Genomic DNA, 22,523 nt, shown 5'->3' on the forward strand with positions numbered 1-22,523 from the left:
CCTTGGCCATGTAGGGCTTTAAATGTAAGCACCAGCACTTTGAAGCGAATCCGGAATGCTATAGGCAGGCAGTGCAGCGCTTTCAGCACAGGTTGGATGTGGTCCCATCTAGAGGCACCCGCTACCAACCTGGCCGCCGCATTCTGCACCAGCTGCAGCCTCCGAATTTGCAAAAAAGGCAGCCCCATGTAGAGAGCGTTACAGTAGTCTAACCTCGAGGTGACCGTCGCATGGATCACTGTGGCCAGATCACTGCGGCTAAGGAAGGGGACCAACTGCCGCACCAGCCGTAGATGATAAAAGGCTGCTTTGGTAGTGGCCGCCACCTGGGCTTCCATCGTTAAGGTGGGGTCCAGGAGCACTCCCAAACTCCTAACCTCTGAAGCTGGCACCAAAGGTGCCCGGAGCGGGAGCCCCAATCCTATACCACCCGGACCCAGGCGCAGGACCTCTGTCTTCGCCGGGTTCAGCTTCAGCTGGCTTAATTGGGCTTAAATCCTGAATAGATATGCACAAAAGCACTATGGAAGTTTGCTTGTTTCATATGTACCAAATGTAAGTTTCTACTATCCTGGGTAAAACATACATAGAATTAGCTAAGCCCATTTGAGGGGATTCTAAAGCTTTCCCCAGCTGTTTTCCCCAGCTGCTAAACCTCTTTTGAGCCAGTCCTTGGCAAACATTTACAGCTTTGGTGCTACAGTTGCCAACCTCCAGGTGGAGCCTGCAATTATAACGTCTCTCCGCACAACAGAGATCAATTCCGCTGGAGACAATGGCTGTTTCGGGGAGTTCTCCATTATCCTGCAGAGGTCCCTCCCCTCCTCAAATCCCACCCTTCTCCAGACTCCACGCCCAGATCTTCAGGAAATTCCCAGCCCTGAGCTGGCATCCCAATGTCCTGCACAACGAAGGCCTGCCAAACCCGCTCTCTGTTCTAAACACGCTCAAAAGGCAGGAAGCTGCTTTTGTGCTCAGCTTCTCCGTAGGGCTTGCTTCCGAAGTTCTGTGCGGAGGTGCCAAAGGCTCCGATTACATCCAGCTCAGATTCTCACGGAAGGAGGCAGCACGAACTAGGATATCCTCAGCCAAGCCACAGAACTCCAGAACAGGGGGGGGGGTGTCTTTCCCGCCTCCTGCCTGGGGGCGTGGCCTGTAGGAGGCAACAGATCGCGGCACATCCTGTGAAGCAGGAAGGAGGAACTTCGCCTGGCTGTTGGGTTCCTGGCGGCAGGGCTGCGATGGCTGATACAGGGCAGTCACCGCCAGCACTGCCAAAGGAGACCACGGGCTCCCGCTGGACCGCTGGGATCTCTGCCCGTTACTTTTGTACGGCCGGACGTGGGATGGAGCCCTTCCTGATCAAGGAGGTGCAGGCTAGGCTGGGTGCCACGCAGGTGAGAAGATCCACCTCCTCTGCCCCAAATACATGGTCCCCTGACTTCATGTACAGGACAACCGTATCCTTGCCGTACATCAGCCCCGCCTGCTTAGTGGTAGGAGGATGCAGACGGTCAAATAGCCTGGAGCGAGTTTACCCCTCCCGGGGGCAGTTTGTTCATCTGTATAGATGTGTATCTAAGAAAGTCGTTATAAATATCTGAAATCATACCTTCGGTAACTCATTTCTGCTCAGTACCTGTGGGGTTCCTCATCTCAGACGAGAAGGAACACTTTGTATTTTTGCACTCCCTAGGTGTAACTAAGGGCTGGGTTGTTAACTTTTTTTTCCATGACAAGTTTCCTTTGAACTTACAAGTTGTACGATAAGTATGCATTACACAGGTTAAGTATTACATAACGTTACTGACTTGTAAGCTGCTGCTGCTGCTGCACTTGTTGGATTTCTGTATGTCTTGCTAAAAATTCTGGAGGATACATCTTTGTGGCACTTGACTGATGTTAATCCTAAACAGAGTTACACCTTTCTAAACCCATTGATTTAAGTGGATTTAGAAGAGTATAATTATGTTTAGGATGACACTGTCAGTTACTAAAGTGGGCAGGGACAAGGATTATGCGATTATGGGGGAGAACCTAGTGCTGCCTTTTGTTTTCAAATGGGTGTGTAATGTTTATTGCTGCAGATCTAATCAATTTCAGTTTGGTGTAGTGGTTAAGTGTGCGGACTCTAATCTTGGAGAACCGAGTTTGATTCCCCACTCCTCCACTTGCACCTGCTGATGTGACCTTGCGTCAGTCACAAGCTCTGGCACAGCTGTCCTTGAAAAAGAGCAGTTTGTGTCACAGTTCTCTCAGCCCCACCCACCTCACAGGGTGTCTGTTGTGGGGAGGGGAAGGGAAAGGAGTTTGTAAGCCGCTCTGAGACTCCAAGTGAAGGGCGGGGTATCAATCCAATCTCCTCTTCTTCTTCTGTTGTGTACAGAGAACACTGTAGATCACTCCTTACTTCATTCTCAGAGTTCTAGATTAGAGTCTCTACTGTTGTTTCCAAAAATATTATAAAGCATTCTGAGTGTGTCACAGTTATTTCAGAATGTTAAAGGCAGGCAGCCTTGCACTGAGTCATTTTGAGAACATGGTCATAGAAACAAAAGTATTTGTGCAGAATCCTCTGATTTGTTATGAGCGCCTGTGCAGGCAGAAATCTCCCCACTCTCAAAGGCTTTCTTATTACAGTAGCTTCAGCAGAAGGGTGTTTGAGATTTTCCTTTCTGTGGTGTAGATACCAACCAAGATACTAACCAAGTAGATACCAACCAAGTCAACAAAAGACAATGCTAAGGTTTTGTAACAACCTATTTTGTTTTTACTGTGAGGGTATGCCATAGTGCTGTTGTTGTTGTTCAGTTGCACAGTCGAGTCCGACTCTTCGCGACTGTGCTATAGGTATAATCATTTCCAGAAAATGTATTTTTCAGATTTATTATATCAGCAGTGTATGTTCTTTGTCAAGGTGGAATATGTATTGGGGAAAGTCTTCTTTACTGCCAGTGCTGAGCTGCGTACCCTGAAGAAGCTGAAATCTGCGGAGCGGTTGTTTTTACTGCTGAATAAATATCCTCCACTTTCCATCTCTAAAAATAAAGGTATTATATTTACTACTGTCGTCTTATCCGTTTGTGGTGGGTCTTTATTCTGTGGTGAGGACTGTACTGTACCCTTTTTTGTTAAAAGTATGATGCAGTTTGGGGGTTGGATATGGGTACTTTGTTAAAAGTATGATGCAGTTTGGAGGTTGGATATGGGTACTCCAAGTTCAGGAGCTTACAGAGCTCACTGAGAGGCCTTGTAAAATTAACAGTTTCTCAGCCTGATGTACTGACTCTGTGATTACAAAGTGCTTCTCTCTGCTTCTTGAAAGAAATTAATCCAGTGCAAGGGGCTTCTTATAGCAAGTCCACACACAACCTTTCTCAAAGTTGCTTATGTTCCTCTTTGAATAAAAATTGTGTGGAAAGGCCTACAAAAGTCTCTTTCTGCTTGTAACTGCTGACAGTTGAGGAATTATGCTAGTGCAGTGGTACAGGATGCAGCTGAGCTGGTGTAGACCTAGGGCTCCTGGAGGCTGAGGTGACACATCGCAGCTTTAATGCCATACTTCATCATCCTGTATTGGATGGGTAAAATAAATCACTCTGATATGCTCACAAAGACAATTTTTATGGATTGGTCTGCTCCATTTGGAAAGCAGTTCTCTGACTGCTTTTGAACACCATTTACTTGATCAAAAATTAAATGTTTTCAGTCAAACAGTAATTACTGAAATTCAGTTGTTTTCTAAAGAGCTAAAAACTTGATCACCAAGTAATACCACTAACCTAGCTCAGCGCTGTCCACTGTGACTTACAACAGCTCTCCAGGGTGTCAAGCAGAGAGGTTTTTTCCAGCAGCTGCTACATTTGATCCTTTTTTGAGTTGCTGGGACCTTTGGCATGCAAAGAGTGGTCTACTACCAAGCTGTCATGGCCCATCTTTAATAGCTTAATGGCCACTTAAAATTAACAGCACAATTTACATAGGGATGAGTTCTAATGCTTTTGGTGGGACTTGTAAACCTGCATAGAATTGCAACTTATGCTTCCTCTGAAGTTTTTCTTCTGGTTTTACCTTAAACGCTGAGCCATACTTGCAAATTTGCCACATCTTTGAAGTACAAAGGCAATGACTAAGACTCAAGAATGGTTATGCAGGAAATCTAGCATTTTCCTCCATCAACATGTGGCTGGTTGTGGAAACAGTCCCCCAGAATGGTGAATTCTACTATAAAACTGCTGTGCAGGGTTTTCTATATGTGATTAAAAATTGTGAGTATATGTTAAAGCCTTAACTGAGTGAATTAAGAATGTGCTTCTGTTTTAGGAAGAGTAATCCATGACATTCAGAAACTTGTAAATGAAGGTTCCAAGAGTTGGCTGGATATTATTACTCTTTGGAAAAGTCTTCATGGTCAAGAACTGAAACCAGAAAATGCAAGTCAGGACTATCCGGATTCTCAAAAAAGGAAATCAGAAGAAGACGGCAGTACAAACAACAAAAGACAGAAGAGAGAACAACGATTAGAGACTATTTCTGCTGAAAGTCAAGTAGAAAACCAAGAGAGATGTGACATATCTGAAGCTGATATAGACAATGTGTTGTCTGAAAGCAAATTATTTCTAGAGAAGACCTATGAAGGTATCCAAAAGAAATGCAATGAGGGCGGCAGCAGCTTCAGCTTCCGCGTGTCTTGCCGCTGTAGCGGAGCACTTGCTAAAATATTTCCTGCACAGGTATTCCAAAAATCATTATTTCAAAATTCCAGAAAAGGTATTAAATCTGTGAAAGTGGAACTAACATCTGATGATCAAATACCAGTGTATTAAGCACCAGCCGAGGATCTCTAATACAAGTTTTGTACCACAAAGCAGTCATGATAAATGTCTATGTGGACTTCATTGTTTAAAAATGTACTCCTGGTTCACACCGACCAATTCCTTCATGCAGTTGTGTGCAAGAAGCCATTTCTGTGATCACAGCTGCTGGCATAAGCTAAGGATCAATCATGGAGATGACTGCCAGTTTACCCAGAAACTTAGGGACACATTTTTGCTACAGTTACCCTGTATCGTTCATAGCTGTGTGTAGCTATTAGCAGGGATGTATAAGCCATTTCAAGGAGCAGATGCTGAAGTCTCTGTAGATGCCTTGTTCTGTATTACGCAACTGGTTTTATGAGTAGGAAGCTTTTCTGACATGTAACCCAAACTCTGCCTTAATGTCTTTTAATCCAGTTGCTTCATGGCCTGTCCTTCATCCTCTCTCCCTCCGCCTATCCTTATCCCCCCCCCCAAACTCAGTAGAACTTACGTCAGTGTGCCCTGGGTCAAATATGTAGTTTTGGCTTCTCAGTTCTCTGATACACACCCCAAGTACTTGTATGAGGACCTATTATTCAAGCTAGCCACCCAGGTATCTCTGTTTTCCTTTTCAGGTGATGGGAAGAATAATTGGAATAGCTCTTACAAAGCATTTTGGATGGAAGGCAGATCTGAGAAATCCTGGTATAGAGGTACTGAACTGAAGCATTAGAGGCCTTGGGCATTGCCTTCCTCAGAGTCTAATGGTGCACTCCTATGCAGAGTTACTCCAGTCCAAGCAGATTGATATCAGTGGGCTTAGACCTGAGTAACTCTGCATAGGAGTGCAATTTTGTGAGCTTGTAAAGGACCTGGATGGGGGCCTTGTGCATCAGAACACGAAATAAAGGTCTTATACTGATATAACTGAATTTCCCCATAAATCCACCAGTTCCTCTGTGAACAACCACAGTGAATCAAACTAGTGATTCCATCTAATCCATTTTCTTGGCTTCAGCAGTCGTAAGACCTAAGTGCCTTTAGAGAGTTTAACACAACAAAACATTAGGATACAGTCTGCTCTATTGCTATTGACCCCCATCTCTGGATGCTTAATGTACTAAAGACACTTCACCAATTACCAGTTATGGAATTCTGAAAGTATGAAAGCCAATTCCAATCAATCATATTTTATCCTCCTTATTAAAATATACCAAGCACTGTACATGAACTAAATGCACAAGATGTATTCATAGGCTCTGGAAGGGAGGAAGGGAGTTTGCAGAGAGTGTGAAACCGTAGCATTTGCTTGGTGAGAGTTGGCTTGGTTTGGGGTTTTGTAGTCTTAGCAGCTAGCTCTGGGGGAGGGAGTAATTTAAATGAAGACTGTGAAGTAGGCTTGCCAAGTTCCCCCGGGGGGCGGCGAAAGCCCCGCCCCAGAGGCCCGTTCCCTGCCGCCGGCAGATCGGGCCCTGAGGGGAACTCCACCCTGATGTGCACGTCGCCCGGAAGTGACATGGGCATGCTGGGGGTGGGGCCACGGTCATCCAAGGGAAAACTCTATGGTTTTCCCTCGGATGGTCATGGCCCCACCCCCGGCGTGCCCGCGTCACTTCCGGGCAATGTGGATGCGGTGCTCCAGCCGCCAGCCGGGAGTCCCCCGCTGCGGCTGAATCCACACTTGGCAACCCTACTGTGAAGAGAGATGGCTCAACGTTCTCTTTGTGACACTTTCCTGGTGTACATTTTCCTCCTTCCTTTGCTGTTTGCTTTGTAAGGGACAGGAGTCCATACAGATCAGAAATTTCACTTCTTGTCACCCCTCACAGATAGGGATTAGTACAAACTGGCTCACAAACTAAAGTTTGTCATGAGTTTTGGCTGGTTCATGGTTCATGAAGCAATGTTCATGGAGAGGCTCCCAGGACAAACATTTCACAAACTTTGGTGCTGTTCATGGCGGTTCGTGAATGGATATATTTCCAGACAGATTGTCTCTGCTTAATTAAACTGTTTACAAAATTCCAAGGCAATGGGAAGGGCAGAATTGTCCAGCCTTGGAAACACTAATAGGAGCCCTCCAAAGCACTGCTGGCTGCCAATAACAGAGTTCCCTTTTTTTTGGGGGGGTATAATTTCTTTATTGAATTTTAAAGACATAACAAACACAGATAAACAAATACCCAACCAAAAATTACATTTTTCAACATCTTTGCAACAGTCAAACTTAACTTTTTAAAATATTTCTTCATATCTTATGTATTTTTCCACTATAAATCAACGCATATTTCTCATAATCTATCAATCTACTTTTCAACCCAAAATATAAAGGTTCTTAGACTTACCTATCACCTTATCTTCTTTTATTTAATTCAGCGGATATCAACAACAGCTGAGTTCTTCAATAGTCTTCTCAGCAAAAATTTCTTGAATGTTTAACCAGGCCCCAACAGGTCCATAACCTTATTTCCCAATCTTAACCATATATTTGATATATTCTAACAACAAATTAGTACTCACAACTTTAGTCCTATTTTATTTCTTTACATTATAATGACAAAAATAACCCCTGTAAACAACATTAGAAATAAAAATTTAAAAATAGGTATATATAACCATTTACTGGGGGGTGTCCAAGCATATAATTAACCCCAGAAATCAAATATTCAAAATTAATGGTCTAAAGTCAGATATAAATTCATTTTTACCACTCATTTTCTTTTCTTTTTTTTCAGGTAAAAGTTATTAGTAGACTACCCCAATCCTTCTTACAGTACTTAGTTCTTTGTATTATGTTAACAAAAATAATCCTTTTAAGCAACAACAGAAATAAGCTTTGAAGATAACACAAAAGTACTTAAACATTAAGCTGCACAGAAGTCTAAAGTTCTTATTATCATTCCAGAATAAATCAGAATATATTCTAACAACAAATTACAACTCACAACTTTAGTCCTATTTCATTTCTTTACATTATAATGGCAAAAATAACCCCTGTAAACAACATTAGAAATAAAATTTTAGAAATAACTCAGGTGTATATAACCATTTACTGGGGAGTATCCAAGCATATAATTAGCCCCAAAAATCAGATATTCGAAATTAATGATCTAGAGTCAGATATAAATTAATTTTTACCACTCACTTTCTTTTTTTCAGGTAAAAGTTATTAATAGACTACCCCAATCCTTCTTACGGTACTTAGTTTCTTTGTATTACGCTAACAAAAATAATCCTTTTAAGCAACAACAGAAATAAGCTTTGAAGATAGCCCAAAAGTACTTAACCACTAAACTGCACAGAGGTCTAAAATTCTTATTATCATTCCAAAATAAATCAAGATGCCTTAGTCCAGTACATTCATTTCCATCCTTTAACACCATCCACATTTCGGTATATAAAAAAGAAAAAGAATTATGTTACCATCTAATACAGATGGCAGCCCTGTTTCCTGAAGCGCCCTCTTCTTTATGATCATTTCTTGATGCTTCTCCTCTTTATACTCATATATATCTGCTCCATCTTGTTTTTCCTGTTTAATCAGATCTGGCACATGTGCTTTGCAGTCATTAGTCCTTTTCTTTGGAAATTGTCTCATTTTCTTTTTACTCCATTTCTTCATATCTGCATTAAGTTGCTTTTGGGCATTTCCTCTCTAAATCCTACTGTCTTGGCTCGCTTTGCAAAATGCTTTACTCGACTTTTTATCTGGGAGCGTTTCTTTTCCGTCTCCATACAAAATGAGTCTTGTGCTTTTTTATCTTGGCAGTCTCGTTCTTTCTCTAAAATCACAGAACTCTGACATTGTGGGGGCTCCTCCTTCTCTTCCAGGTCTGGTTTCTGTTTGCTTTCCAATTCTAGGTCTTTATTTAGAAAAATATTTAATAATATTTTTGCAGGCAGCCTAAGCTGCCTGCCGCACCTCGTTAAATAGAATTTCTTTGAATTGGTCCAAGGTTATATATCCAAGTTCACTGTTTTCTAAGTTAATTAATATTGCTTCTCCTGCTGCTGAGTCTTCTTCCTTTTCCCCAATTAACGCCATTTCCTTATCACTTGCTCCGTTCCTTTCCATGGCTGCTTATACATTTCAAACGTTTGAGCTAATCTTGTGGGAGTCATTTAATGAGGGTCATCACAGATTGTAAAGAGAGCAATTGCGTACTCACAAGTTTCTTTTGTTGCAAGATGAATAAAAAAACCCCCCCATGAACGAAACAATCTTTAAAACAACTGGTCGCAGCTAAAGAAAAACATGGGAGCCATGTTTCTTTCCCTCGGTCGCTCCTGCTTCGAGGCGAAAAACGGCTCACCCCCACACTTGCCAGGTGCGGGAGGTGACCGAGTGAAGCCTCCTGCTAACCCACCTCCCTCAGGAGGTTGGGCAATGCCCCCGGTAAGCCGAGAAAGCATCAAAGGAGCAAAAAGGGGAGCAGGCAATTCAGGAGTGCCGAAGAATGCCTGCTCGCTCACTGCGCCGTACCGGAAGCTCCAGAGTTCCCATTTTTCTCTATGGGATCAGAACGCTATATATGCCCTCAACTCAGCTTCATACCCTCTCCTCTCTCAGCTGTACGCAGTTACACAGAAAGGCAGGGAACTTGTTAAAAGCAGACCAGCAGAGCACATTATTTTATTTATTTATTTATTTAGACTTATACCCCGCCCTCCCAGCCAAGGCTGGCTCAGGGCTGCTAACAGCAGAATAAAACACACACATAAATTTAAATCATCCTAAAAACAGATGAAGCATTTCAACATTCTAAACATTTTAAAGTTCCCTCCTAATTGTGATTCCTCTGCCCTGCTGGGGTTTGGGGGTGTTAGGTGGACTCAGGGCTCTGAGCCACCCTGTCTCTTTGCTCATGCCAAGCGGAGGGGCTCAGTTAGTGGATTTCTTGGCTGAGGACCCACATTTTGAATGTGAACCCCTCTCCCCTGCTGGGGTCTGGGGGTATTAGGTGGACTCAGGGCTCTGAGCTGCCCTGACTCTGCTAATGCCGAGCAGAGGGACTTCGCTAGTGGGTTCCTCAGCTGAGGATCCACATTTTATACCCTCCTTATTGTGAACCCTTCTGTGCCATGAGGGTGAAAATGAGTGCAAAGGGTGCTCATTGGGGGCTGGGGAAGACATCCTCCACTTACACACACACACCCGTACCACAGGCCCCTGTCCCCGGGCACCAAACTCAGCCCACTGAAGCTTGTGCCTAGCAGGGCATGACCAGGGGTCTCAGAGACACCTTTTCAAAATCTGTGCCAGGGCTCCACACAGAGGCAAAAGAGTTGTTAGCACTGCCCAGAGACTAGCAGTTGCTAATACTCTTTGGAGAGGAGGACTCTATAGCAGTGGGGGGAGCATCCTTCCCTTCCACACAACTCCCTGTTCCTGCTCCTGCCTCAAGTACACCCTTCTGGCCCCTCCCAGCACCAGAAAGCAGCTGTCCCTCCCAGCTTCTTCAGTCTTGGGGCCCCATTTCCAGCCAGTGACCCCTGTGTGGCAGAGTGCCAGGTGTGCCACGCCCATGTCCAGAGGGGTGCAAACCCCTAATACTTGTCTTCCTCTGTGGGCACCTGCAAAAAGTGCACCCTACTATGTTGCTGACGGAGGAAAGAGAGGCGGCCAGCAGGAGGAAGAAGAAACTCAGTCCCTCTCAGCAGGGAAAAAGCAGAGAGGGAGCAGGAGGCCCCACCAAGAAAGGCTCCCTGCCCTCAGGGTGTGGTGGGTGGAACATCAAGACAGGCCACCCTTTTTGGTGAGATGATTGCTATGGATGGCCAGCCTTTCTCCCTCCTGAAAGATGTAGCCTTTCGCTGGCTGCTGCAGCATCTGGCTTCTTGGTATTCCATCCCCTCGTGGGGGACCATGAGCCAATAAGTCTTGCCCACTATGCACCACTCTGTAGTGGCAGTGGTCAAGGCTGAGCTCTCCAGAGTGCAAGGCAGAATTGTATATCCAGAATTTTATAAAGGCCGTCACAATACAGAATTAAGATAGATATAATTTTAATCATACATAGATAAAACAGTGATACAGACCAGCTATTAATGTTATAAACAATAAACCTGTAAAAAAAATAAGTCCGGTTAGTCATAAAAAGGTTAATTTTCTGAAACTACAGTCTTAGCCCTGACTTTTTTGGTGGCCATGGCAAAAAAAGACACTCTATAACTGACGAGCGGTTCAAAAAACGGTTCAGTGTCAGATAATAATAAGACCAGCTTGTCAACATCAGAGGAACTGTGTACTTCACGGCAGACCTCTGGAGCAGCCAGCAGAATGGCTACCAGAGGAACCTCTGTGTCTGGACTGTCGGGGCACAGCCCAGGCCCCAGGAGGGGACAGTCCTGCCACCAGTCTACAAAGTGGTTCTGTTCCATCCGCAGGGGATGGATGCAGACCACATGGTACAAAACATCACCATGATACAGAGTAGCCTGAGGGAGTGGGTAGGCAGCAGCAACATTGTACATGTGCATGGGCATGCTGGCAGCGGTGAAGGCTGTGCACCTCAAGGGCATCATTTGTCTGATGCACATGCTTCACCCGGTGATATACAGTCCTTGCTTGAGACCTGCTGGCACCTGGTCACCCACTTCTCATACAGCATCAAGTCTGCCCATCTGCTGTACAAGAGGAAGGGGGACTTACCCACCTGCTGGAACTCCACCTATGCCATGATTGCACGTTTGGTGGAGCAGAAGAGCGTAGTGCAGGATGTAATCTCCATGAAGAGGAGGTCATCCTCAAGCCCTTCCAGGACACCACCGACATGCTCCACATTGGAGCTGGGCCCTGAGGGGACACCTGTTCTCCCATGGGTCCGGGACTTGGCACAGAGGTTGCAGGTGGACATCACCACCAGGTTGCATCCTCTCTGCCAGTACAAGCTGGCCTGTATCTATGACTCCCGGATAAAAGGCAGCATTGCTCTCTGGAATGCAGAGCTCATCCAATGGAAGCATGAGCTCTTCAAAGAACTGTGGAGGCTGCAGGCTGAGTCCCCTGAGCCCGCCTCCGCCAATCCCGTAGAGTATTGGTCATGTAAGGCTGCATCTGGCCCGACCTCTCTTGTGTGGCCCTGAGTCTCCTCTCCTGTCCTTTCCAGTGTCCACAGTGAGTGGGTGTTCTCCCACCTGGGAGACATTCTCAGCCCCCGCTGCTCCCACTTGGACCCTGCCAGGATAGATGAGTTGGCCGTCCTCAAGGTCAACCTCTCCTGCTGAGCTACCCCTCTCTGGACCTCATGGGGTAAGATCCAGGCCTCTTGTTGTCCCCCCGTGTGTCCTCCCATTCCTCCTCTGTGTGAACTGTAGGTTGCACCCTTGGCCTTTGGGTGGGAGGATGGCCACCTGTGCCACATTACGTTAACTTGCAGAAAATGCTAATGGAAGTTTTCATTGCCTTTCAGATCTTTGTTCACCTAAATGATATTTATTCTGTGATTGGGATCCCTGTTTTCAGGTAGATATTTTATTATTAAAACATGGCTACTCACAATCCAATAATCACAATAATGAATAGTGAGGAGTAGCCATAGTGGTGTGTTGTAAGAATACAGTCAAGGCGTCTTGAGACTAACAACTGTGTTGGGGCATGAAACTTTTATGGATTACATGAAGGTACTATTTCAGTAGTCAAATAAATTGATACACTTGTGGTCCCAGAGGATGGTCAATATTAGACCCAGAAAGCCATGAAGGGCAGTGTGAAATAGTGGCTCTGTCAGATTTTTTATGCAAAGCTCCAATGTGTCCCTGATAAGACATTAATCTCTATGATGATACTATTTTTCTTGCTATGAGGTCATCAGCTGATGATCTGGAAATGTGGCCCATTAATTGCACGGCCTTAAGAACATAAGAGAAGCCAATGTTGGATCAGGCCAAAGGCCCATCCAGTCCAACACTCTGTGTCACACAGTGGCCAGAAATACCAGTGCCATCAGGAGGTCCACCAGTGGTGCCAGGACATTAGAAGCCCTCCCACTGTTGACCCCCCCCCCCAGCACTTGGCCCCACTGTTCAAGAATGTACCTTTCCCCATTAGTACCCATGTCTATGTTTATGCCTCTGATCAATATTATACTTCTGATCAATATCAGGGTGGTGTTTTGTTTTCAGACCTAAATTTGAATCTGTCATACATATAGTGAGGTATATTCTGTGTCTGTTCGCAGACTTCCTTTAGCGAGCAGAGAATATGTCAGAACCGCCGGATTGCGATCTACTGTTGCTTGGGCCATGGCATCCTTTGCTGAAATCCACGTAAGTGAACAAACTGTCTGCAGGGCCAACTATGCTGGGAAGTTCCCAAGAGTCCATGGGTGATTTCCCACAAGCGCTGCTCCGTGCTCACTCCTCCCTTTTGCCCCGATGGTACGTGTCAATTTCACACAACCTGTTGCGCGGCCTCATTTTGCCCCGCAGCTTTGTGCGATTTTCCCCGCGTGTACTCAATCACCAATAAACAGGATTGAGTAGACGCGGGGAAAATTGCACGAAGCTGCGGGGCAAAATGCGGTCGCGCAGCAGCTTGTGTGAAATTGACACGTACCATCGGGCCAAAGAGAAGAGTGAGCACGGAGCAGCGCTTGTGGGAAATCACCCCATCAGTAGGATAATTTTAAACTTTCATTGAGGACTGGTGAAGCATGGTAAGAGTGTGGATCATGAAATCCACCATTTCAATCTCTCTCCGTGTCAAACTGCACTTTTATCGGGATGAGCTTTTCAGCAAGAAAACAGCAAGGGCGGGAAAGGGCTAAAGCATCCACACCCACACTGTTTTCTGCCCTTGGAAAAATAACTCCAGCAGTTCAATTTGCAGAGGGGTGGGAGAAATGTTTAAAATAAACTTATAGCTTGCAGACAGTTTCAAAGGGTAGCTGTCTTGTTCTGCAGTAGAACAGCTAAACTTGAGTCAAATCTGACAAAGGGAGCTTTGACCCTCGAAAGCTCATACCTGGAAAATCTTGTTGGTCTCTAAGGTGCTTCAGGACTCGAACCTATCATAGAGGGTAGTTCGATTCTGCCTTAAAGAAGCCATTGTGGCTCTGCCTAAGTTCTTGGGATAAATATGAAAATAATACTTAACTTTGTAGGATAGCTGTAAGGATTACTGAAATATACATGAAGAAATTTGCCTTGCAGATTTCTCACAATTGCCGTGCATTTAGCATTTTTATGGTGGTTACATGTGTCACATATTTTTAGATGCTTGCATTTCAAGGTAGGAGAACTTTCATAGAATCATAGAGTTAGAAGGGGCCATACAGACCATCTAGTCCAACCCCCTGCCCAATGCAGGACCAGCCTAAAGCATCTCTGACGAATATTCGTCCAGCCTCTTCTTGAAAGCTGTCAGTGAAGGGGAGCTAACCACCCCCCAAGGCAGCTGATTCCACCTTTGAACCACACTGACCGTGAAAATGTTTTTCCTAATATCCAGCCAATACCTTTCTGCATGTAATTTAAACCCATTGCTTCGGGTCCTATCCTCTGCTGCCAACTGGAACAGCTCCTTGCCCTCCTCCAAATGACAGCCTTTCAAATATTTAAAGAGAGCAATCATGTCCCCCCTCAATCTCCAAACTAAACATTCCCAAGGCCCTTAGCGTTTCCTCGTAGGGCTCAGTCTCCAGACCCCTGATCATCCTCATCGCCCTCTTCTCCTTTGTAAGAATTCTTACAACCTTGCTGGCATTATTATTAATAATTTATTATGCGTGTCAATTATGCAGAATGCTTTACAATTAGTTTCTACTCTATCCTAGTGTTCTATGGAGATTTTAGGCCAATTTTACAGATATGTGCCAGAGGATTGGAGATACTGACTTGCCCAAAGCTATTGATTAATTAATTCTGTGGCTAATATGTGTTCCCAAGGCCCCTAGTTTATTATTCTGTTCACATAGTGGCACAGGCTGTATTTTATATCCGTATTCTTGGATTCATCCAAAATGAACAGCACCAGGCACAACTTTGACCTCTTGGTTCAAGTAACCCCAGATTATTCATTGCCTCTTACTTTCTTCAGCTGGTGTGAATGCATAGGCTCATTTTTATCTCAGGAGACTGAGAGTTAACTTCTCTTGACTTTACAGACGGTGTAACCCTATGTATGTGTCAGTTTTTTGTTCTTGTTTTGCTCTGCAGGCTAGTGACTTCGTGTTGGATCCTACATGTGGCCTGGGAACAGTACTTCTGGAAGCTGCAACTGAATGGCCTGTAAGTTTTGTCCTTTTAATAAGGGCTGCTTCCATATGAAGATGATTCTCCATGCAGCTCACATTGCTGCTGTAAATGCAGAGGTATTTGCAGTGACAATGGAGCATCCACACAGAGGTTTTCCCCATATTTTGCTTGTCTCTGTCTTCCATGGCTGCCATCCCCCCTCCCACCACCAGGGAACCTTTCAGGGTTTTGGGGTTTTTTAAAGTAAGCCTCTAGCCCTTTTCCTTGTGGAATTATAACAAACTAGGAATAAGGCCCATTGTGGAAATAAATACAACAAGCTCTAGAAAGAGACTCCGGGCAGGTGCTCCGGCCTTGGGCACTTGGCATCAATTTGCTGTGGTGACCTCAGCAGGGTATAATGACACAGAGTCCACCATTTTCTCCAGGGGAACTGATCTCTGCCATCTGAAAAGCAGTTGTAGCTCTGAGTGATCTCCAGCTTTCACTTGGAGATTGGCAACAATGGTTCCCCATGAGGAAATGGCTGGGTTGGAGGGTGGAGTCTGTGGCATTGTACCTGTCTGAGATCCCACCCCTCCTCAAACCCCACCTTCTCCAGGCTTCACCCCTCAAATCTCCAGGAATTTCCCAAACTGGAGTTGGGAGTTGTCTTTCCCAGCCAACCATCAATGTCACACTGGCTGTCATGGGGGGCCACTTCAGCAGGGTATAATGACACAGGGTCCACACTTTTCTCCAGGGGAACTGATCTCTGCCATCTGGAGAGCAGTTGTAATTCTGAGTGATCTCCAGCCCTCACCTGGAGATTGGTAGCAATGGTTCCCCAGGAGGAAAAGTACAATTTTTGCAGTGGGGACCAAAGCAACTCACATCATTCTCTTCTCCCCCTTTTGATCTGCACAACAACCCTATAAGGTAGGTTAGGCTGAAACTCTGTGACTGGTCCGAAATCACCCACTCAGCTTCCACAGCAAGAAGCCTAGGTCCCCCCCTGGAGAAAATAACTGCTTTGGAGGGTGGACTCTGTAGCATTCTGTTCAGCTGAGGCCTCTCCCCTTCCAAACTCTGGCTTCTATAGACTCCACCACAAAATCTCCAGGAATTTCCCAACCTGGAGCTGGCAACACTAGTCAGGACTGGCCCCAATGAGATCCTCACAAAGGCCAAAGTAGGCCTGGAAAGGGCCTCCTGCCCCTGGCTTTTTACTGACAGAACCAAGCTTGGTTGCCTAGCAATAGCCACTGAGGGAAAAGTGAGCCACAGAACAGTTTTGCCAGTTTATTCAGACAGGGAATGGCCAAGCTGACAGTGGGTGAGGGAGAGGTGCAGACCCAGCACTCAGCCAATGGCATGCGAGTACTCTTGAGTGGTGGCTGATGGGCCAATGGCTGATGGAGCACTCAGCACAGCCAATGGGAGAGCTGGAAAGTGCCAATACACTGGACTTATATATATATATAGTATAATGAACATGTAGTACCTTTCTCCGTATAACTCCCCAACAAAAAGGGCTATTGAATTACTTTGTAAAAAAAAAAAAAAAAGAAAGGTGGCATATAGTGCTTGGTTGCAATAATGTTATGTTAGTATATCCTTTATTGATAAAAAGGCCTCAGGTGGTGGGGGTGGGAATAGCTGCTGTAGGGACTGAAGAAAGGAAACTGTATATGGCATCTGTGGGACATCTTTCTGTCAGCAGTGTCCAAAGTGACTTTGCTTCTGTGTTTCTAAAAGGATTGTACCAAAACCAGGTTTGGGAAATATCACAGCAAAAATGAAGAAATCATAGAAGCAGGACAAGCAGTGCTGTAAGGAAGCCAAGCTGGAGCAAAACATCTATGTGGGAAAAGCCAAATATGGTGTGTTTTCCAGACAGTATCGCTATGATCCTTTAGCACGCAACAGCCATGGTGAAATCCTAGCTTCTAAATAGGGCTTGGGTCTCATGGTAAATCCCCATTGACTAAAGGGATTTCCATCAGTACAACAAAACTTCCACACCTCAAGAGATTCCCAAAATGTTGCTCTTGGGGGAAAGGAGCCCCCCTGGAACAGCATGGACGAATTGGAGGTTTGCAGTGGGAGACGAAAAATCAACAAAACTCCCTCCTTCCCCCCTTTCACCTTTCAGTTAACAGAAATGTTTAGGATCCAGATTCCATCCAGACCACTATTTCTGGAAATTCGTTTTTAGTTTAGTACTTCCCCCAAAAGCAAACAATGAATTGTGTCGCATGTAATAATATTGTAGTTGTTCTTGTTTTGGAATAATGGGTGGTGCCAAAGTGCCACTGTTTTACCATTGTTGCCTTTCAGAATGTTTTAACTAAATGTTTGTTTCCTCTTCAGAATGTGCATTATTTGGGAACTGACATAAGTGATTCACAGTTACAAGGAGCTTATTCTAATATCAAAGCTGCAGGCTTGGTGGGTAAAATCGACTTACTGAAAGCTTCTGTGACAGGTAAAAGCTTGGCAAGGCTATCAGCTGTAAGAATTCTGAATAATGCAGAATTAACTAAAATATTTTCTGTAAGTGAGGGGCAATAAAAACAGGACTTCTGTGGCTAGCAAAATCTTTTTATTTATTTTTTCCTTCAAAATGGGTAGACTGACATATGGCTCACAGATCATACCTTTTATGGACCTACTATGTTGGGAAGAGTAGGATGGCAGGTTTCCCAGATTTGTTCTGCACGACACTTCTCTAAGCTGGAACTACTTAGAAAGGCAAAGTTGGCTTGTGCGCTCTCTCTCTCTCTCTCTCTCTCTCTCTCTCTCTCTCTCTCTCTCTCTCTCTCTCTCTCTCTCTCTCTGTAACCTTTTTGGTTTGAAGTTCAGATGGGTTTCTCTTGACTAGAGCCTTTGGAAAATTAATATTTAGGTGAGGTCTGTTTAATTGGTTGGAATCTACTTCCTTCCTTTGGACGTCTGTTCTTGTTGATATGTTTATCTTCATTTATAATGTTGTTAACGTTCAGTGACAAGACATCTTTTATCTTCAGCTCAAAAGAAGCCAAAATCCAAATTTGAAAGGAAGGAGACACCACCCAAAATACTATTCAGCTACTTTATTGCAGCTATAAAGCAATTAAGATTTTAAGGCAAGGAGGTTCATTCTTTCATTTCAACATCTTATTACAGATTCCTCTACCCAAGAGGATAAATTCTCCGCTAGTTCCTCAACCAAGAGGAAGTAGCATCTACAGTTAAAAAAAATCTAAAAGACAAATTCTCTGCTAGTTCCTCAACCAAGAGATCTAGCACCAAAAAAGCAATAAATTCTAACACATTTTACCTCAGTGCTAACTCTTCAAAACACAAGATTACAATAATCTTGCCAGTTGCCAAAAACAATGTAACAATAGAATGAGTTGACTACTTCTCATCTAATTGGAGCAGTCAGGTTGGGAAGGTTTAATGCCAGCATTCTTTAGACTTCCTCAGAAGGGGAGGTAATAAATAACCTGAAAAAGAACAGAGAGAGAGGCCAGAGGCCTTCTCTGACTTGCTGGGGCCCTGCTACTACTATTTCTACCCTTATCAAGGTATCTTCCCCCTCCTACCACAGGCTTACTTGACACAGGAATGTCAGAACAATCAAAAACAATCATCGTGGCCAACTTTGTTATACAACTACACATGATGCTGCCTTATAATGAATCAGACCATTGGTCCATCAAGGTCAGTATTGTCTACTCAGACTGGCCACAGCTCTCCAGGGTCCCCAGCAGAGGACTTTCACAGCACCTACTGTCTGATCCTTTTAACTGGAGATGCTGGGGATTGAACCTGGGACCTTCTACGTATCAAGCAGATGCTCTGCCACTGACCCACAGCCCCTACCCTAGTTCTGGATCTTTACCAGCTTGTTGTCAAGGTCTTCCAAGGACCTATGGTCACTTGGCCCGAGGCCTTATCATGGGGTGTCTGTTTGGGATTTGGACACTGTTCTTGGCATCGGACATTGAGTCTCTGGGGAAACATGCAAGTTCCATGTTTCCCACTAGTGAGAGACCCTCCCTGTAGCACAGTCAGATGGCTTCTTTTCCTTATAAAACAAGGTAGACTCCTACTAGTGAAAGAAGTGCTTCAGACTGCAAGCTGACAAATAGCAAGCTGAAATCCCCCTTTTCCTCTAGTATTCACCTTTCTCCTTCTGGCTTGTTTTCCACTATTCTCCTGCCACATCCTGGACATCTGGGGTTCCATAGCTTCAGTGTCCGTTGTCCAGATTCTTCTCCCAGAACAGATACTGGAAAGGTCCCCAGTACAAAGTGCATTATCAAATATCAATCTAGAAGCTAGGCTACACAGAGGCTTGATTTTTCCTCAAAGCAAAAATGCATACATATCATATGGTCGAAGAATGTGTTAAAACTTAGTCACTTGTGTATCCAGTACGGATGAAAGAATATCTATGCTTTTAATAACCAAACTCAAAGGTTTTATTTGACACATCAAAAAAAATCTCCACCTGATCTGTATCTTTTTAGAGCTAAGCCATACTATCCAGCCCCCCCCCCCCCCCACCACACACCCACTCCGACAGAGGGAGGGGTGTGGTATGTACATTTATTCCTTTTCCATCTGTATTGGTTCAATAACTTCCAAAAACCTGTTTAACCAGCTGTGACAGGACAGAATAAATGAGCGTAAAGCACAGGAAGAGTTTCTGCTCTCAAACCACTTTCAACTCTCAAGTGTCTGCATCCATCTCTTCTTCTGCTTTCAACTGCTATTGATGAGGCCCTCTAAAAAAGAACAGGAAGTGGCCCCCTCAGGCATCCCTCCATCATGCCTGTCTCCAGTTCTAGCTAAACCCTCCCTTCAGCTTTCATAAGCCATTGATAGAACCGTCACAGGGAGGAGAGGAAGTGGGCAGGCCTCCCTTTGTTATGACTGAACTTTAATATAATTTGTGTTTGGATTTTAACTCTTGCTAGCCAACTAGAGAGTCGGTTTTGGCTGAAAAAGCAGGATAAAAGTATGGTAAATAAACTCCCTTGCAAATGATTGTCTAAATCGGCATCTCTTCTTGTTGTCTGTCAAGAAATCCATGAACAAATTACTATGAACCAAATATAGTATTTGTGTTTTACAATTAATACTCTTGTACACAATCTGTATTAATATTAACATAATTCATACGACAACCAACCAGATCATAATCCATATATTGCTCAGTCAGTAAGCATTTCCATTCTCATCCAAATTTCTTAATGGCATAAAGTGCTTGTGCCAAATAAACATTTCCAGTTTGCTAATTTCAAAGTGCAACAGATGAGTGTTCCAAGTTATTTAGTTTCAAAAGTGCATACCTGAAGACTGTTGAAAGGAAATATCCATTCTACTGCTGATGGAGCCTGCCAGCCTGTTACAAATCTGTTTCTAGAAAACTTTTTCAAAGAGGGAATAGAACACTGTCCATTCATACAATGTTATCACTCCAATATGAATACTCAGTGTTGTGAGAACAAGGTTTGAAGTACATCAGGGTTTTTTTGTAAACAAAAGAAAACAGTGCTTAAGCATTTCACTGTTAAGGAGTTACATTCTGCAGTTCTGCCTTAATCACAGCCCAGCTGAAATTTATGACTTCTATCTCTAGAATTGCCGTTGCCTCCAGAAAGCATCAATGTTGTTTTTGCTGACATTCCATTTGGTAAGAAGTTCAAAATAACAAACGACATGAAGTTACTACCAGATGTTTTGCAAGAAATTGAAAGGCACGTGAGTTTCAGTGGCTAACTCTAACCTGTATCCCAGTCTGGCTACTAGTGCTTTGCAAGCTAAATACCCGTCATTGCTGAAGACAAGGAAATGGAGTTGTTTCTATTACCAAATTTGTTGAAAAGTGATAGTTTCAAAGCAGGAGTAGAAAAAGCACTTTGCTAGCAGCTCTTAGTGAACTCAGAAGAGCTGAGTGGAGTTATATGAAAACACCTTGGAGAGACTGGCAGAAAAGGAGAGGGTGGGCTACAGCATGCAGTGAGAATTGTAGACCTAAAAGGTGTTCCTGGCAGATAGTTCTGTGTGGATATGCTGCATAATTCTATGTCTTCTGTGGCAAATTGAAGGATTTAAGGGAGGAGTCAAATTGGGTTTTGCAGACATTCAGAAGCAAGGCAACAAGAATCCCACTCGCTATTTGCAAGTTCTTGTAAGTATGGAATTAAATTTCAGTGGGCGTACAATGGTATAACTCTGTTTAGGATTGTGCTGTGGATGTTGTTCCCCACACAACTTCAGAGGTCTCCTCATGAGGAGGGATCTACCCCCCCCCCCGGATGACACACAAGTCCCCTCCCTCCTCCTGTCTCTCTGCAGTTCACAGAGAGGTGTTTCATATGCTGGGATATGGCTGGCAGCCACAAGGAAGAGATTCATGGTCACTGACAGCTACATTCATGGAATTCTGGCAGCTAACATCCTGTGATTCAGTTGGATAGGTTATCATAATATGTATCATAAAACTATTGTGAAGGTAAATGGGGGGAAATGGGAGAAGAATTGCACAGTGGTCTATGCAGTGAAAAGCGTTACAGGAATGATATTATTTAAAATGGGGAGCTCACCCAAGGTGTATTAATAGTACCCCTTGCTGTTTTTCAGGGTGCTTTGTGTTGGAGGGACTGCTGTGCTGTTGCTTAGTCGAGAACTCCATAACCGCATCAACGGTGGCGTTTCCAGTGGTACTGAGACTGAGAATCACAACTCTATAGAATCTACGAGTGACTATGCAGAATGTGCAGTGGTATCCCTTGAGTCAAAAACCCAGGAGAAAACTGGTAACACAGTAGCTCAAGGTACAGGGAAAGAAGACATCAGCAATACAAAGACAATTCTTGGTTCTCTCGTATTGGTACAATCCTTTGAAGTCAGCCTTGGCAAAACAGATGCATTCATGTGCAAATATAAGAAAGTACTAGCAGGCCTTCCAAGTATAAAAAGCTAGCAGCAGCACATCAGAATGACTGTACACATAAAAGCTTGTGCTTCAGATCATGTGGAGCTGGAGTAGCTGGGCTTTGGTAAGCTCAACAGAGTTGCACTGGCTTCCATAGTCTGAGTGAAACCCAAAGGCCTATAGGAACGGTCGGTAGCTGGATACCCTTGGGCCAGATCTAACCCTATGTGGGACAGTGTGTTTTAAAATGTATACTGCTTGTATGGTGGGGTATACTGTACAAGTGGTCAGCAGAATAAGTGTTCGTGACGTGGCTGCTCATCCCACCTGTTTTTGCCATCAGACTTCAGACCTATTGCTCGCACAACGACACTGCAGTAGCCCAACTATATCTACAGTAAGGCCCACGTGCCATTTATGCTGGCAGAATATGGGAAAAACAACAAGCAAGCCAGCAGCTGAGGAATTCTCTTGGTTGTAGTCACATATTTGGGCTCTGGGCATGGCTGCAGCCGAACAAGCAGTTGCTTTCAAAACAGTGTCATAAACATTTGTTCCACATTGCACATTAGGATCTGTGATTCCATCTCCTGATGTGTAACTTAACCTGGGGG

At 44.3% G+C, this 22,523-nt stretch overlaps 1 protein-coding gene across 1 annotated transcript; it reads left to right on the forward strand.

The window, feature by feature from the left end:
- The first annotated feature begins 1,299 nt into the window (after window positions 1-1,299).
- Window positions 1,300-21,995, forward strand: THUMPD2 (THUMP domain containing 2). The gene is made up of 10 exons (XM_015418078.1): window positions 1,300-1,397; window positions 2,918-3,050; window positions 4,324-4,733; window positions 5,435-5,512; window positions 12,212-12,264; window positions 12,980-13,067; window positions 14,958-15,029; window positions 17,349-17,463; window positions 20,611-20,728; window positions 21,615-21,995. The coding sequence occupies exons 1-10, from the start codon at window positions 1,347-1,349 to the stop codon at window positions 21,955-21,957; spliced, it is 1,461 nt and encodes a 486-aa protein (XP_015273564.1). The 5' UTR covers window positions 1,300-1,346; the 3' UTR covers window positions 21,958-21,995.
- Window positions 21,996-22,523: the final 528 nt, after the last annotated feature.

The sequence above is a fragment of the Gekko japonicus genome, unplaced genomic scaffold (genome assembly GCF_001447785.1).
Source record: "Gekko japonicus isolate JY-2015 unplaced genomic scaffold, Gekko_japonicus_V1.1 scaffold1394, whole genome shotgun sequence".
NCBI classification, from domain to species: domain Eukaryota; kingdom Metazoa; phylum Chordata; class Lepidosauria; order Squamata; family Gekkonidae; genus Gekko; species Gekko japonicus.

What these genes read in the sequence shown, in the direction of transcription:
- THUMPD2 (XM_015418078.1), top strand. Translation starts at nt 1,347, where the DNA reads ATGGAGCCCTTCCTGATCAAGGAGGTGCAGGCTAGGCTGGGTGCCACG. An exon ending in CTAAAATATTTCCTGCACAG is followed by an intron (nt 4,734 to 5,434) that starts GTATTCCAAAAA and finishes TTTCCTTTTCAG; the next exon opens with GTGATGGGAAGAATAATTGG. An exon ending in ACTGAAAGCTTCTGTGACAG is followed by an intron (nt 17,464 to 20,610) that starts GTAAAAGCTTGG and finishes TTCTATCTCTAG; the next exon opens with AATTGCCGTTGCCTCCAGAA.